Here is a 14,256-nt window from a genome sequence, read left to right on the forward strand (position 1 = left end):
TAGGGAGGAAAGGGGGCTTTATAGGGGGTAGGTTGCATTGGGGTGGGTGTGGGGGGATGTGTAGGGTCCAGACTGCCCCACAAGCTGGCTCTTATTATTTTTTTTTGGAGAAAAGACGTTAAAAGATTCCCCCCTCCCAACCCCCCATCCCCATCCACCACCACCAGTTTGCAGTGAAGCTGCACACCCTGGTTTTCCCACCCGGGAGAAGCTTTCAGGGGGTGAAGAAAGAGAAGAGGGGGATGATAAGAGAAACACCAACTTGGTCCAAGAGGTCCCAGAGCAGTCCTGGTTGGAGAAAAACCTCCAGCCCCTGCTCCTGCCCAGCCTGGGAGCCTTCGGGACCCTGGCCACCAGCCCGGTGCGGGAGGGAGACCTCTCCCTCCAGCTTCCCTGCCACCAGACTGACTAACCCTGTCCTTCTGCTGCCTTTAACAAAGTGTCACATCCCTCTGCTGACATGGAGATGGCCTTTTGCTTGCATCCCTCCATCCTTTGTCTCGGCCAAGAGAGAGAAATAGAGTCCTGGAAGGGGTGTGTGCCTCTGGATGGTTGTCGTGGGTGATGGCACCTCCAAATCCTACCAGGAGAGCGGGTCCCTGACACCTCCAAGGAGGTCTGTGGGATGCCACGTTGGCACAGGGGCGTCCCTCTTGTAGGGCTGGGCCGTAGGAACTCGGGAGAGGATGTTCCCAACTTCACATTCCCCTTGCATTCCTCTTAACTCCCTGGATTTTCAGCCTGGGTTAGGAATCCTCAGCCCCTAATCCAAGGATGGGCAAAATTTCTCTCGTCTGGCCGCCGCGGGATGCGTCACTCGTCGCAGCCCGGCCAAATTTCATGCCGCTCTCTGAAGTAATAAACCAGTAATAAACCTTTTTTTTTTTATTATATTTTAAGCTGAGGATGTCAGCGGCGCTCGCGAGAGAACTACTCCTTGTGTCTGTTTTCTTTCAGAATGAAAAAGGCAAACGTTGACCTCCCTAGGAAAGAGTTTCAAGGTATCTTTAGAAATAAAAGGGGAGAAAAAAATAAAAGAAGAGGAAAAACCCTAAACCCTCAGATATTTTTTTTTTAAATGCCTGCCACCCCCGATGCTGTCTGCGCCTTAAAAAGTTTATCAAGGGCGGGTTTTGAGCCTGTTGAGTGAGTTTTTTTGCTCGGAGGTGGCCGGGGATGGCTCTTCCTCCCAACGGAAGGCTTGTTTCGAAAAGGATTTTAGGACACAGATTGTCTCCTTTTCTGAGGCTACGTAATTCCCACTCTGGCAAAGGGTCCCTGGTGCAACTGCGCAGCCGCTTCCCCTCGGGCGATGTGCGTGCTTCCTTCCATATGTAATCCCGGCGGGCCCTTCGCTTCCTGCGCTCTTCCTCGGCTTTAACCCTGACGCTGCCCCATCCCAGCCCTTTCTTCTCCCTCCTCTTGCAAGGAGCAACCTTCCCAGGCTGGGTGGGAGGAGAGGACCGAGGAACACTCAAGCTTTGGGTGTGATGCAGGAAAAGGTGGCTTTGGGCAAGAAAAACTCGCTTTGGGCACAGAATGTGGGATTTAAGCCCCTGGGGAAGTGCCATCGAGGAAGGTTTGCTGTGAGCAGGGTGAAGGCAGGAGGGAAGAGAGAAGGGCGACAAAGATGGGGAGGGATCTGGAGAATAAGTCTTATGAGGAGAGGCTGAGGGAACTGGGGTTATTCAGCCTGGAGAAGAGGAGGCTGAGGGGAGACCTTCTTGCTCTCTACAACTCCCTGAAAGGAGGGTGTAGAGAGGTGGGGGTTGGTCTCTTCTCCCAAGTCCCAGGCGACAGGACAAGAGGAAATGGCCTCAAGTTGCCCCAGGGGAGGTTCAGGCTGGATATTAGGAAAAATTTTTTCACTGAAAGGGTCATCAGGCATTGGAATGGGCTGCCCAGGGAGGTGGTTGAGGCACCATCCCTGGAGGTGTTCAAAAGACGGGTTGATGTAGTGCTGGGAGGTCTGGTTTAGTGATGGTGCTCCTTGTTTGTTGTGTGGGTGTCTATTTTTGTCAGTTAGGTTGACGGTTGGACAAGATGATCTTTAAGGTCCCTTCCAACCTAGAAGATTCTGTGATTCTGTCTAGGGACAGGTTGTGGCCTCCAAGGCAAGGCAGGATGAGGTCCAAAGAGCTTTCAGGCACAGCGTTTTGGACTGGTCTGTCGGCAGATTTATCGTGGTTAGTAGCTCAGAGCCCTCAACTGGGGATGGGGGCACCTACGTTGTGATAGATCCATCTACCTACTGCATGAACATACTGGGAGGGGGCTCTGCTGGGTGAAAGGAGGGATCCACCACCTTCCTCTGCCCCGGTATCTCCCTGATACAGGCTAAACTAAGTCAGCCAGAACTCGGCAGACAGCGGTGGAGCTTCTCAAGAGGTTCCTCTGACTTAGCTTGGTGGAAGCTCATGTGCTCCATCTAGTGTCTAGAAAGCTGAGCGTTTGGGTACCCAGCTGGGGTCCCCAGAGAGGACAATCCTTGCCTTACACTGGCCAGGATAGCTGCTGGATCGATGGAAGCACTGTTCTACGTGGCCCTTGGGCACTAGAAACATCTTACTTTTAGCTTTTCCAGACGAGGGTGGAGGTTTGACCTTCTGCTCTGGGAACAGGAATATCTGTTGCTTCCACTCCCTGGTCTCTCCTTAAATCATTTGCTGACGTGGACATACAGTAAAATTGCTTTAAAAAGCTCTTGTACAAAAATGCACAGGCTCTGCATGTGAGAGTGCAGCCTGGACTCTTGAAGATTAATTATTGCTCAGGGGAAAGCCCAGCGTGGACTTGGGATTGTTGTACCTAGGATGACCACGAGCCAGCAATGGCCCTTGTGGCCAAGAAGGCCAATGGCAATGGGGAACATCAGGAAGAGTGTGAGCAGCAGGTGGAGGGAGGTCATCCTGCCCCTCTGCTCTGCCCTGGGGAGGCCCCAGCTGGAGCACTGGGACCAGTTCTGGGCTCCCCAGTTCCAGAAGGACAGGGAACTGCTGGAGAAGGGACAGCAGAGGAACACAAAGACAATAAAGGGACTAGAACATCTCTCTGCTGAGGAAAGGCTGAGGGACTTGGGGCTTTTTAGTCTGGAGAAGAGAAGGCTGAGGGGGGATCTGATCAACACCTCTAAATCCTTCAAGGGTGGGTGTCAGGAGGATGGGGCCAGTCTTTTTTCAGTGGTGCCCAGGGATAGGACAAGAGGAAATGGGCACAAACTTGAACATGCGAAGTTCCATCTCAACATGAGGAGGAACTTTACTTTGAGAGTGGCAGAGCCCTGGAAGAGGCTGCCCAGAGAGGTGATGGAGTCTCCTTCTCTGAAGACATTCAAATCCTGCCTGGACATGTTCCTGTGCAACCTGCTCTGGGTGGACCTGCTCTGGCAGGGGGTTGGACTAGATGGTCTTCACCCCCACCATTCTGTGATTCTGTACCGCAAGCGAAGTGTTGATGCTTTATCACTGAAACTTAGGAGTGGGTTTCACTGGAAGAGCCCCTGGGGTCTGTGAATGCTGTAGGAAGGGGCTTGAATCATGGTGAGCTCTTCTTGCCCAGCAGGTCCTCAGAGGTGGCCAGTGCTGCTGAAACCATGTGGATTACTCTGGTGCTCGCCCTCTGCGGCCTCGCTGCCGCCGTGCCCTCGGAGGACAGGAAGCTGAGCGACAAGGCAACGACGTTGGCCGACCGCAGCACGACGCTGGCCTTCAACCTCTACCATGCCATGGCGAAAGACAAGAACATGGAGAACATCCTGCTGTCCCCAGTGGTGGTGGCCTCATCCCTTGGCCTCGTGTCCCTGGGGGGTAAGGCCACAACTGCCTCCCAAGCCAAGGCGGTGCTCAGCGCAGACAAACTGAACGATGACTACGTGCACAGCGGGTTGTCCGAGCTCCTGAACGAGGTCAGCAACAGCACAGCTCGCAACGTCACCTGGAAGATCGGCAACCGCTTGTACGGCCCGGCCTCCATCAACTTCGCCGATGACTTTGTGAAGAACAGCAAGAAACACTACAACTACGAGCACTCCAAGATCAACTTCCGAGACAAGAGGAGCGCCCTGAAATCCATTAACGAGTGGGCAGCCCAGACCACGGATGGGAAACTCCCAGAGGTCACGAAAGACGTCGAGAAAACCGATGGGGCCCTCATCGTCAATGCCATGTTCTTCAAGCGTAAGTTCTACCTTCAGTTCTTGGTAAAAGTCACCCAAAATCTAGCTCAGGCTAGGTTTTGGCAGCCTAAATCCGAGTAGTTAGGAACTGTGCATCAAAGTATCACCCATTCCCTTTTCTTACAAGCTGCCTTTCTCTCTCCTGTAGCTCACTGGGATGAGAAGTTCCACCATAAGATGGTGGATAACCGTGGCTTCATGGTGACCCGTTCCTACACCGTGGGAGTTCCCATGATGCATCGCACTGGTAAGTTGGCAAACCTTCTGCCCCGTGTCAAGACCAACAGGAGTTGCACTGATTCAATCTCTCTGTGAGCAGAAGGAATCCACGTTTACCCAACAGTTCACCCAACAGTACTTGGATGTTGGGAATAAATCCCAGCTCATCACACAAATGGGAGACGTGGTTGAGTTGTTGCCAACTCTGATAATGCTGGGCCAGGTCCCAAAAGAACATTCAGACTCACTTCCCTTGATGGTCAGGGAAATTCTGGGGTGAATTTACAAGGTTGTAGGTGTCTTTGCCTGTGGCTGCACATCTCACCCTTTTCTGCTTCTGATTTCAAGGTCTCTACAATTACTATGATGATGAGACAGAGAAGCTCCAGGTGGTAGAGATGCCACTTGCTCACAAGCTCTCCAGCATGATCTTCATCATGCCAAACCACGTGGAGCCTCTGGAGAGGGTTGAGAAACTGCTGAACAGGGAGCAGCTAAAAACCTGGGCTGGCAAGATGAAGAAGAGATCAGTGGCCATCTCGCTGCCTAAAGTCGTCCTGGAAGTCAGCCACGACCTTCAGGTAAAGGAGGTCCTTCAAGAAAACAGTTCTTTGGGGTGGGAGAGAAGATAGTGGGATGATGGTTCTAGCTGCTAGTCTAACCACGGCTGGAGAGCATTGCACTGTGTCATCTCTAGGAGGGTTGCTGACCTCTTTTCTTCTCCTAGAAACACTTGGCTGATCTGGGCCTGACAGAAGCCATTGACAAAGCCAAGGCTGACCTGTCAAAGATCTCTGGCAAGAAAGACCTTTACCTGTCCAACGTCTTCCACGCTGCTGCTCTTGAATGGGACACGGAAGGGAACCCCTACGATGCTGACATCTATGGCCGAGAGGAGATGAGGAACCCCAAGCTTTTCTACGCTGACCACCCCTTCATCTTCATGATCAAGGACACTAAAACCAACTCCATCCTCTTCATCGGCAGGCTCGTGAGGCCCAAAGGGGACAAGATGCGTGATGAGTTGTAGTTAGTTGAGGGGTTTTTTTTTTTTGTGGGGGCCTTCAAAAAAAAAAAAAAAAGGGGAAACACTATTTTGTATCCTTCTCGAACTATGGGTGCTATTCAGACCAGGGTGCATTGTGACAAGAAACCAGCATACACTTTTACCTCACCCCAAAATACTTATTGCACAAACCCACCTCCAGAGAGGAACAGGGCAGCCTGGCACAAGAGGGGTCACCAGGAGTGGAAGGGAACTGGCACGCACTGTCTCAGCTGAGATCTTCAGGCTGATGCCTAGCTCTAGAGTTTAGCCCCCTGCTCAGTACCTTGCTGCTGCCATCAGCCCTGCGAAGGGACAAGGCCTCCATCTTGCCATCTTAACCACTTCTGCACGTTGACCTCTGCCACTTTTCTCCCTCTGATCGCTTTGCAGTTGTTCTTTGCTTCTCTTTTTCTATCATCAGAGCATGAAGGGCCAACTCCGTGGTCCAGTGCCATCCATGGCAGCAGAGTAGGACTGTAACAGCACAGAAGAACAAAGATTGTATGGAGTTGTGCCCTTCTGTCCTCCCTAACCCTGCTTTGGATGACTGTTACATCAGGTCATCAGCTCCGTAGCTAGAATCATAGAATGGTTTAGGTTGGAAGGGATCTTGAAGACCATCTAGTTCTATGGGCAGAGACACCTCCCACTAGACCAGGTTGCTCGAAGTCCCCTCCAACCTGGCCTTGAGCACCTCCAGGGATGGGGCAGCCACAGCTTCTCTGGGCAACCTGTTCCAGTGTCTCACCACCCTCACAGCAAAGAATTTCTTCCTAATATCTCACCTAAATCTCACTGCAAAGCCAAGCACAGCTTCGCTCAACGCTTCAAAAGTAGCTTAGGAGTGTCAGCAGAGAGGCCAGAAAGCAGATGATGGGCTTCTAGAAAGATAAACCTGAGGTCCCTTCAACACTTGCATGACAGAAATGGCTGGGCTCTATCCCTCTGAGGATCACCAAGGGGACTCTTGGGCCAACATCTGGGATTTAACATCCTGTACCAGGCAAAGAGAGGAAAATCCATCTCTCGTGGTGCTTCTGCATCAACACATTGGGTTGGGAAAGAGACAGTTACCACTGTGAAGGTTCTCCCAGTTATGACTGGGGCTGATAGATCAGCTCCCATGGCAGCCTGAGGAACTGGGTTCTCCCAGGGAGATGGTCCAGGTTCACTTATCTTTAAATACAAAGCTTTAGAGCTGACTTCCTAATGACCTTTTTCCTGAAGCTCCTCTCCTCCATGATACTTTAGCTCCCTGTTGGCTGACCTGGGTAAGGGCACGCTGAAAAACAAATGTATTTATAGTTATACTCATATTTATGTCCGATAATTAGCAAGTTTCACAGCCCACTCCAGCCTAGACTTGGAGGCTATTCCCATCTTCCTCTCTTTAAGGGATATCATCAGGTTAATACCTTTTAAACTGATTCTGTGATCACTAAAGCATGTGTCAGGTAAAGCTTGCTACGCACTGAGAGACATCATAAAGCAAGCAATGACAAGATTATTGAGTCGAGAGAAATCTGGGCATTGCAATCGAAGTGCCAGTTATTTAAAACCAGTGACCCCACTGCTTTTCTCTGTTTTTATTTCCCTGACAAGGTGCTTACTGTCAGGTTGCTACGTAGAAGCCCGATACTGCATTTCCTCAGACCATTCCCATTTATTTATTAAGTTACAACAAAAGTCTCTTATTAGGTGCTTCCTACAGGCAAAAAAATACAGCAGCTCACACTCCCAAATTTGACCTGAAGTACAAAACAGCTCATCCAAGTCTTAATTCCTACCCAAGCCAGCCAGAATGGGAGACTCTTCTCCTCAAGCCTCTTCCCAAATCCTAATTCCCAGGTGTTTTCCCCACTGTGTCGGGAGGTAGGAGGCCATCCACAGGGATGTACCCAAGTGCACAGGAAGCCTGAAGCCCCGTGTGTATGTGAGACACGACCCAGTGAATCCACACACACAGGAACCCACACGCATGTTCTGGAGGATGGGGGGGTGGGTGGGTAAAAAAAGGGGTGGGGGTAAGGCAAAAAAAAAAAAACACACTGTGGGATATTGTGAATAATTTGCATCGTGTGGATGCAGGCGTCTGATGGCTTTTATTGTCTGTTCTTCTACCACACAGTGACTGTTGTATAATTTTGCAATAAAAACTTTTTTTTTTTTTCAATGAACCTCTGGCAGCCACGGTCCACTGCAGGGTATGGGTGGAGACTTTAAACTTGGAGAGGTTCCTTGCCATCCTTAAATCTAATACACCTTTCTTAATCTGGCAATTATGGACAAAAATGTCACTTAATACACAAGAGATGAACTCCCAAGTCTGTCATGGGAAAGGAACACTATTAGCAGGTCAGCTTTTCACTTCACTTTTCAATTTTTCTCCTGCAACTGCAAGAATCCAGCATCTTTAATGCTTCACAGGTAAAGGACCTTCTGCCCTGCCATTTAACAGAGCAGCAAATAGCTGTGAAAATAGGGCAGTGTAGGAATAAGAAGTGAACCATTAGACACAGGAACCTGCCTTCCTGATCCTACAACCTCAAGCTTCTCTAGGGATCTAATTGAGGAAAATAGAGGAGGAAAAAAGAACCCCAAAATCCTGCACCATTGCCGTGGCCACCACAGCTGGAAAATCCAGCAGGGTGTCCTTCCATGGCTTAACGTGCTGCCCACATAAAACCTTCTGCCACTTGGTCACAAATAAAGCTAAAGCCACAAACATCTCCCCCTCTTTTTTTTTCCCCCCTCATGTGCCAAAATAGCACTTGTCTGGGACAGGCGGGCACATACATCCACTTCTCAGACTGGGAAAGTACTGGGCAGTTGCCAAATCAGTGCCTTTCACCACACAAAAAATCACAGAAGCCATCTCCAGCACTAAACAAACCAGCCCATTAACCCCATCAAAAGCAATACTGAAATAAGTTAAAAGCCTTCCAGAGCTCCCGAGCTCGTCCTACCACGAGCTCATCCTGCAAGAAGCTTTAAATTACTCATCTTACACACAAGTGACTAAATATCTCTTTATTCTACCAGTGATCAGCACTGATTAACAGCCTGATGGACCAGGTTGGAGGGTATTAAACCAAAAACTCCTCGCTGGAGAGCCACAGGAGGAATTTCTAGCTGACCATCATCCAGAACATCTGGATGTTCAAAAATTTAGACACAATGTGCAAGGCCTTGCGCTGCGTGTCAACCTTCTACTGCTTTGGGCCCTCCAGCTTTCACACATTTCCTGCTCCTAAAAAGTGACAAAGGTGGTCTGTCACCTTTATTTTTTCCAGAAAAAAGCAAAAATTCACATTGGTGTTACTTACTCTAACACTTAAAATGTAGTAACTTTTTTCCCCAAGCTTCCCACCCAAAGATGTGCACAGAAACCTGAAATCAGACTCATTCTCTGACACTCTGAAAAGACACATCTGTCTCTGACACTTAACCAGTTTCCCAGCCAGGCCAGTTTCCAGGAGGCTGCCAGAGAAGCTGGGAACAGGAAGGCTGAGGCTCACACATCCACACACGGCCAGACAGACCAGTTCCTGGCACTGCCAGTTTGAAATTCCAGTTCATAAGTCACCTGCTCCTGCAGAGAAGCCTTCTGAAAATTGGAAATCTGGATGTAAAAAGCTATTCCTACGCAATAAATTTTGCAGATTTGTATGATTTCTGTTAATGCAACAAACAGGTTCTGAGTTTCTCGAAATCTGAGCAAAACAAAGCCTTGATCCTGCACATACAATCTCTTAGGATGTGTGTAAGTCTCTTCCCATTACTGCCCAGGAGTTTGGAAAACAGACTGGGAAAGGAGTTGACAGAACAAAAATGAAACTTCAACTGCCTGAAACTTAACCAAATTCTCACAATCGCTGCTTCAGCTACAGAGCTTTAGCTCGACTGCAGAAAACAGCACCAGAAGTAATTCATACAATAGCAGTGAAAACACATCCCTGCCTTCAAACCATGCATTTCAATAGCAAAAGTAGCCTTGTCACCTACTATCAACTTCAGAATCTATCCATTGTCCTACAGCTCATGAAAGCCAGTTATTACTACAGTGAAAAATTAATGGACTGGCTACTCGAGGCTCAGAGGAAGACAAGTTTTTCCCAAATTACTCAAATATTTTTCCATCTCAAAGCTTAGGAGAGAAGGTTTGAAACCCAGAGTGTACACCTTTTTCCCCAGGTAATGTGTAAATTAAACTCAGAAGTTTGTCTCACCCCATATCTCCACCAACTAAGGTTACCTGACCCCAAGATACAATAATGTAAATTTATATAATAGCTTAATATAAGCTATAATGTTCCTATACGGTCTACAGCCCTGAAAGCTACATAATGAATGTCTTTTCAGTGACAAGTAGAGGTGAAAAGAGTATTTAGCAAAATATAGTAATATTCAGTTGAAGCCAGGAAGGTATAAAACTACTGCAACTGCTTTGGATATTGCTAAAAATGCTCCCCCTTCTGGAAATCTTGGAGAAAGGGACTGGTATATAAGGGAAAAGTTACCAGTACTACTCCAGATCATGGAGAGTCATTCACAATCCCCTAAATACCACATTTGTGCTCCAGCATTACCTAGATATCAGTATTTTGTCTCCACTTTGTTTAGATTAAGGTCTGGTAAGTTCACTCCAAAAGGATGTGAAGCTGGAAGAAATGCAAGAGAATTCCTTCCATAGGAAAGGTGGGAACAAGGCTTTCCTGGAATACATCTTGCCAAAAAAAGGAAAAAAAAAAAGCACCTCCACAAACACTGTCTTTTGTGATTTTATTAAGAGATGTTTTCAGGACAGCCAAGCTTCTGGTTGCAGATGTTACAAGCCCTACAATAAAAAAAAAAAACACAACAAAAGACTGAGTGACCCTACAATAAAAAAAAAAAAAACACAACAAAAGACTGAGTGAGATGGTGGCAAACCATTTCCCATAACCATTCTCCTACCCAAAATAGTGAAGAGACTCCAAGAATTCAAATTAAACAGCATCTCTCACATCAATGATCCCCCCTTCTCCCCACAGAAGTCCACCTTGCTCATCAGCTTCTTGTTTTACTGCTGCCCTTGTTCACACAAGGCCAGCTTCAGTCAGACAACGACGCAGCCTGGCTTTTACTAGCAGCTAAGGAAACCTTCCAGAAGAAGCCTTAGGGCCCCGTGCCTCCTGCTGCTTTAATTAGAAAAAGTGAGAAAAGCTTTTAAATGCAGCAAGTCGTCCATTTTCGCTGGGAACAACCCAGAGCAGCTCTCAGACAACTTCAAACTATCAATTTCTGTCTTAAAAGCTACTCATTCAGGGAGATGGGATTTCAAACCTTGATTATTTACTCACAAAAAACTACCCTACACATTGTACTCAACGTTACTGGGCTTCTAAATCTACCCAAACTGGATCCCCTGGGGGAGGACATGAGGAATATATAACCTCTGCTGTCAACAGCACACTGGTAGCAGGTGGTGAAATGTAAAAACATCCAAGGCATTGAACCCTTCTCAGACAAATGCCTCAAAGTCACTCAAACTGTGACCCAAGCCCCCCAAATCCACGCTGTAGGACACAACAGGATACAGGGTGCTTGGACAAGGATTATTTCCTTTCAGACTCGTCATCTCATCTTCACTGAAGGGTGTGCTCAGCTGGTTTGCAGCCTCTGCCTTAAATCATGCCCTCCCTTCATCCAGGGCAATAGTCAAAACCCAACCCAGCTCCTCACTGCACCTGGGACAGCACAGCACCTTTTCTTCCCAGTATCCCACCTTCCCAACAGCTTTTTTTGGTGATAGGACAACTTTTTTCCACGTGGATTCTCCCACCCTGCACAGGCACTTACCCCTCAGGCAGTGGGAACGGGCTGAGGCATGGCTGGCTGTTCTGGTTTGCCACCTTTCTGCTCTGAAATGGGGGTGGTGGGCAAGATCTCTTCTTTGGGTTCCACAATGCTGACATGGTCTGGCAGAGGCTTTTTGGGGCCAATCTTTCCACTTGGGTCCCAGGGCAACATAATCTTTACTTTGATTCCCAGTACTCCTGCGAAGAGTGACAACATGACAGACATTTTTCATTTGGCAGAAAATAGCAAGAAAATATCAAATCGAACACCACAGACAATTTTCACTTGGCAGAAAATAGCAAGAAAATATCAAATCCCGAGGTTACAAAATATTATCTGCGTCAAAAAACACTTCCTTACAGCACTGAAGATGCAACCTCATCAACACAAACGTGCTACAGTTCAAAAAAATCTAATTATTGTGAATTTACATCAATGTATTTACATTTATCCAATTCCTTGCCTTTGATAACTGCAGCCTGAGATCACGATGAAAATGCACCGTACCTTTAATTCACACTAATCCTTATTTTAAACCCTCTCTTTCCTGGGATAACTCAGTTCACTTTCCCAGAAAACTGCCCTTTTTTTTTTCCACATCCCTTCTCAGACAAATGCCTCAAAATCATCCAATGAGTAGGACGTCCTGCCCAAGGCAGCCTGAGCACAGCACCACAGAACGTGGCACTGAACGGGCTGCGATGACACAAGGACATCCCTTCTGACTCGTCATCGTATCTTCACCGAAGGGAAGGTGGAAAATAGCTTCATGTGTGCCAGCATCCCCACATCAGGCCTTCTGCAATTAAACAACCTAAAGCCAATTAAGATGCAGAAGTCATTTGTGTTTTTTTACCAGGGGGAAGGACAAGTGTAAGCAGGCTTGGCTGGTTTAGCTGGGAAGACTTGACAGAGCGCAGCAATGGGGGAAAACTGTCTGATACTTGCTTTTTCGTAGGTTTTGTGGTACCAGTGTTCTGTCTGCCCACTCCCTGGGAGCCAAGAAAGCCAGAATTCAGTCAATAGCTCTTAAAAATCAAGTGTCTATTGGTTAAGTTCAAGTGGTCTTGCTACCAGACCCAAAGGCCACAGGACACAAGTCAGTATCTGGAAAAGCAAACGACTTGGGACAATTAGATAAAGCTCTGCTGAAGGCCCCTTCTCCATTTCCCATTCCCACACACAAATCCAAATGAAGTTCTACTTCAGATGTAATGTGCCAACTCCACAGGGAGAGCTCAGTTGCAAAAGCCCAAGAAAAAAACCAGATTTTCAGAGTCAGAACAACTACTGGTAACACAACTGAACCACTCTGCAAGATCAGCGGCGCATCAAAATCATGAGTTACCCACCACAGAGGTGGGAAACCTTCAACCTGCAGGCACAGGACACCAGGAGCCAGGGTAGGTTCAGGCTGGATATTAGGAAAAAAATTTTCACTGAAAGGGTTATCAGCCATTGGAATGGGCTGCCCAGGGAGGTGGTTGAGGCACCATCCCTGGAGGTGTTCAAAAGACGGGTTGATGTAGTGCTGGGAGGTATGGTTTAGTGATGGTGCTCCTTGTTTGTTGTGTGGGTGTCTATTTTTGTCAGTTAGGTTGACAGTTGGACAAGATGATCTTTAAGGTCCCTTCCAACCTAGAAGATTCTGTGATCTTCTGGCTCTGAAGCACTGATAGAGCTGCAGAAGGACTTGCACTCACCCTGCCGGAGAAGGACGTGACGCACGGCTGTGTCGACGTAGTAATTCACCGGGTCTCCACTGTGGATCATCAAACCATCCACAAACTTCATGGATTTGGCACGCTGACCTCGGAGTTTGCCAGACACAACCACCTCACAACCCTTGGCACCGCTCTCCATGATGAAGCGGAGGACACCATAGCAGGCTCTGCAGGGTGAGAAAAAAGCAACAGCCACAGCGTTACTCCCGCTCTGCCAAATCCATGGAGGCTTTTTACACCAATTTCAAGCACAGGCAGCGACAATTCAACTGGTTTTTGCTAAAAAGCCTTCTCAATGCACACCCAAAGCTCTGTCAACGCTACACAAAGCAACAAAAAAAAAAATCTTCACACCATTTTAGAACTGTTAAACCCAGCGTAACAGAACTCTGGTGACTTATGGGCCTTGTAAGAGTGTGGAAAGAGTGAAAAGTGCATATTCTTTGTAATAAAAAAGCAGCTCCAAAGCTGAAGGTGGCCAACAGACCCACGTCAGGAGCACAGCTCCTCATCCCTTCTCAGACAAATGCCTCTAAATCATCCAATGCTGACGGGATGTTCCTGCTGAAGAACCACGCGCAGCATCACAGAACGTGGCACCACGGAGGTATCGCAACAAGAGCCACTCCCTTCTGACTCGTCATCTTATCATCACTGAAGGGATGCAGGGAGCAAGGCCACTGTCACCTCAACTGCAATTCAGCCAGAAGGCTTGAAATCACATTTCACTCTTCCACCTGTTTATTTACAAGTAAATAAACACAAGCTTTATACACACCAGGCAGAAAACTGGTGATCTGATCCACTAAGACTTCAACTTTTATGTCTGAAACATTTCCTAGCAATTACTATCAAAAGTAACCATGTATTACAGAAAAAGCTTCTATATGGTAGAATTATCAAAAATATGAACTGCCCTTTCCAAGAGCAGCGTTATCAGGTTCAATTTTCAAACCACAGACGAGCTGGCAAGGAGTTGTGTTTGTTGTTTTTTTTTTAAATGGAATTTGAATTGCGCCTTGAATTGCAACTTGAATTCAAGTTGCGCCAGGGGAGGTTCAGGCTGGATATTAGGAAAAATTTTTTCACCTAAAGGGTTATCAGACATTGGAATGGGCTGCCCAGGGAGGTGGTGGAGGCACCATCCCTGGAGGTGTTCAAAAGACGGGTTGATGTAGTGCTGGGAGGTATGGTTTAGTGATGATGCTCCTTGTTTGTTGTGTGGGTGTCTATTTTTGTCAGTTAGGTTG

General features: G+C 47.7%; 2 protein-coding genes across 3 annotated transcripts in view; one reads left to right on the top strand and one right to left on the bottom strand.

Moving 5' to 3' along the window:
- The first annotated feature begins 3,532 nt into the window (after positions 1-3,532).
- Positions 3,533-7,618, top strand: SERPINH1 (serpin peptidase inhibitor, clade H (heat shock protein 47), member 1, (collagen binding protein 1)). The gene is made up of 4 exons (XM_014962211.1): positions 3,533-4,175; positions 4,323-4,421; positions 4,742-4,974; positions 5,121-7,618. Exons 1-4 carry the CDS (start codon positions 3,593-3,595, stop codon positions 5,421-5,423), a joined length of 1,218 nt encoding a protein of 405 aa, XP_014817697.1. The 5' UTR covers positions 3,533-3,592; the 3' UTR covers positions 5,424-7,618.
- A 2,588-nt stretch (positions 7,619-10,206) lies between these two features.
- RPS3 (ribosomal protein S3) overlaps positions 10,207-14,256 on the bottom strand; it is an 18,931-nt gene continuing 14,881 nt past the window's right edge. The window contains exons 1-3 of one of the 2 annotated variants that reach the window (XM_014962212.1): positions 12,986-13,173; positions 11,283-11,479; positions 10,207-10,278 (exon numbers count right to left, since the gene is read on the bottom strand). In XM_014962212.1, the coding sequence (XP_014817698.1) occupies positions 11,286-11,479; positions 12,986-13,145 (354 nt within the window). In that variant the 5' untranslated portion in view covers positions 13,146-13,173 and the 3' untranslated portion in view covers positions 10,207-10,278; positions 11,283-11,285. Of the gene's footprint in view, positions 10,279-11,282; positions 11,480-12,985; positions 13,174-14,256 lie in introns of those variants that run through there. The other variant, XM_014962213.1, reaches the window with a different exon arrangement.

Source organism: Calidris pugnax, unplaced genomic scaffold (assembly GCF_001431845.1).
Source record: "Calidris pugnax isolate Ruff unplaced genomic scaffold, ASM143184v1 scaffold724, whole genome shotgun sequence".
In the NCBI taxonomy this organism is placed as follows: domain Eukaryota; kingdom Metazoa; phylum Chordata; class Aves; order Charadriiformes; family Scolopacidae; genus Calidris; species Calidris pugnax.

Bases quoted from the DNA above. Each gene is read 5' to 3' on its own strand.
- SERPINH1 (XM_014962211.1), top strand. From the start codon at position 3,593: ATGTGGATTACTCTGGTGCTCGCCCTCTGCGGCCTCGCTGCCGCCGTG. The intron at 4,176-4,322 runs GTAAGTTCTACC...TCTCTCCTGTAG, and splicing joins CAATGCCATGTTCTTCAAGC to CTCACTGGGATGAGAAGTTC. The intron at 4,422-4,741 runs GTAAGTTGGCAA...TCTGATTTCAAG, and splicing joins TCCCATGATGCATCGCACTG to GTCTCTACAATTACTATGAT.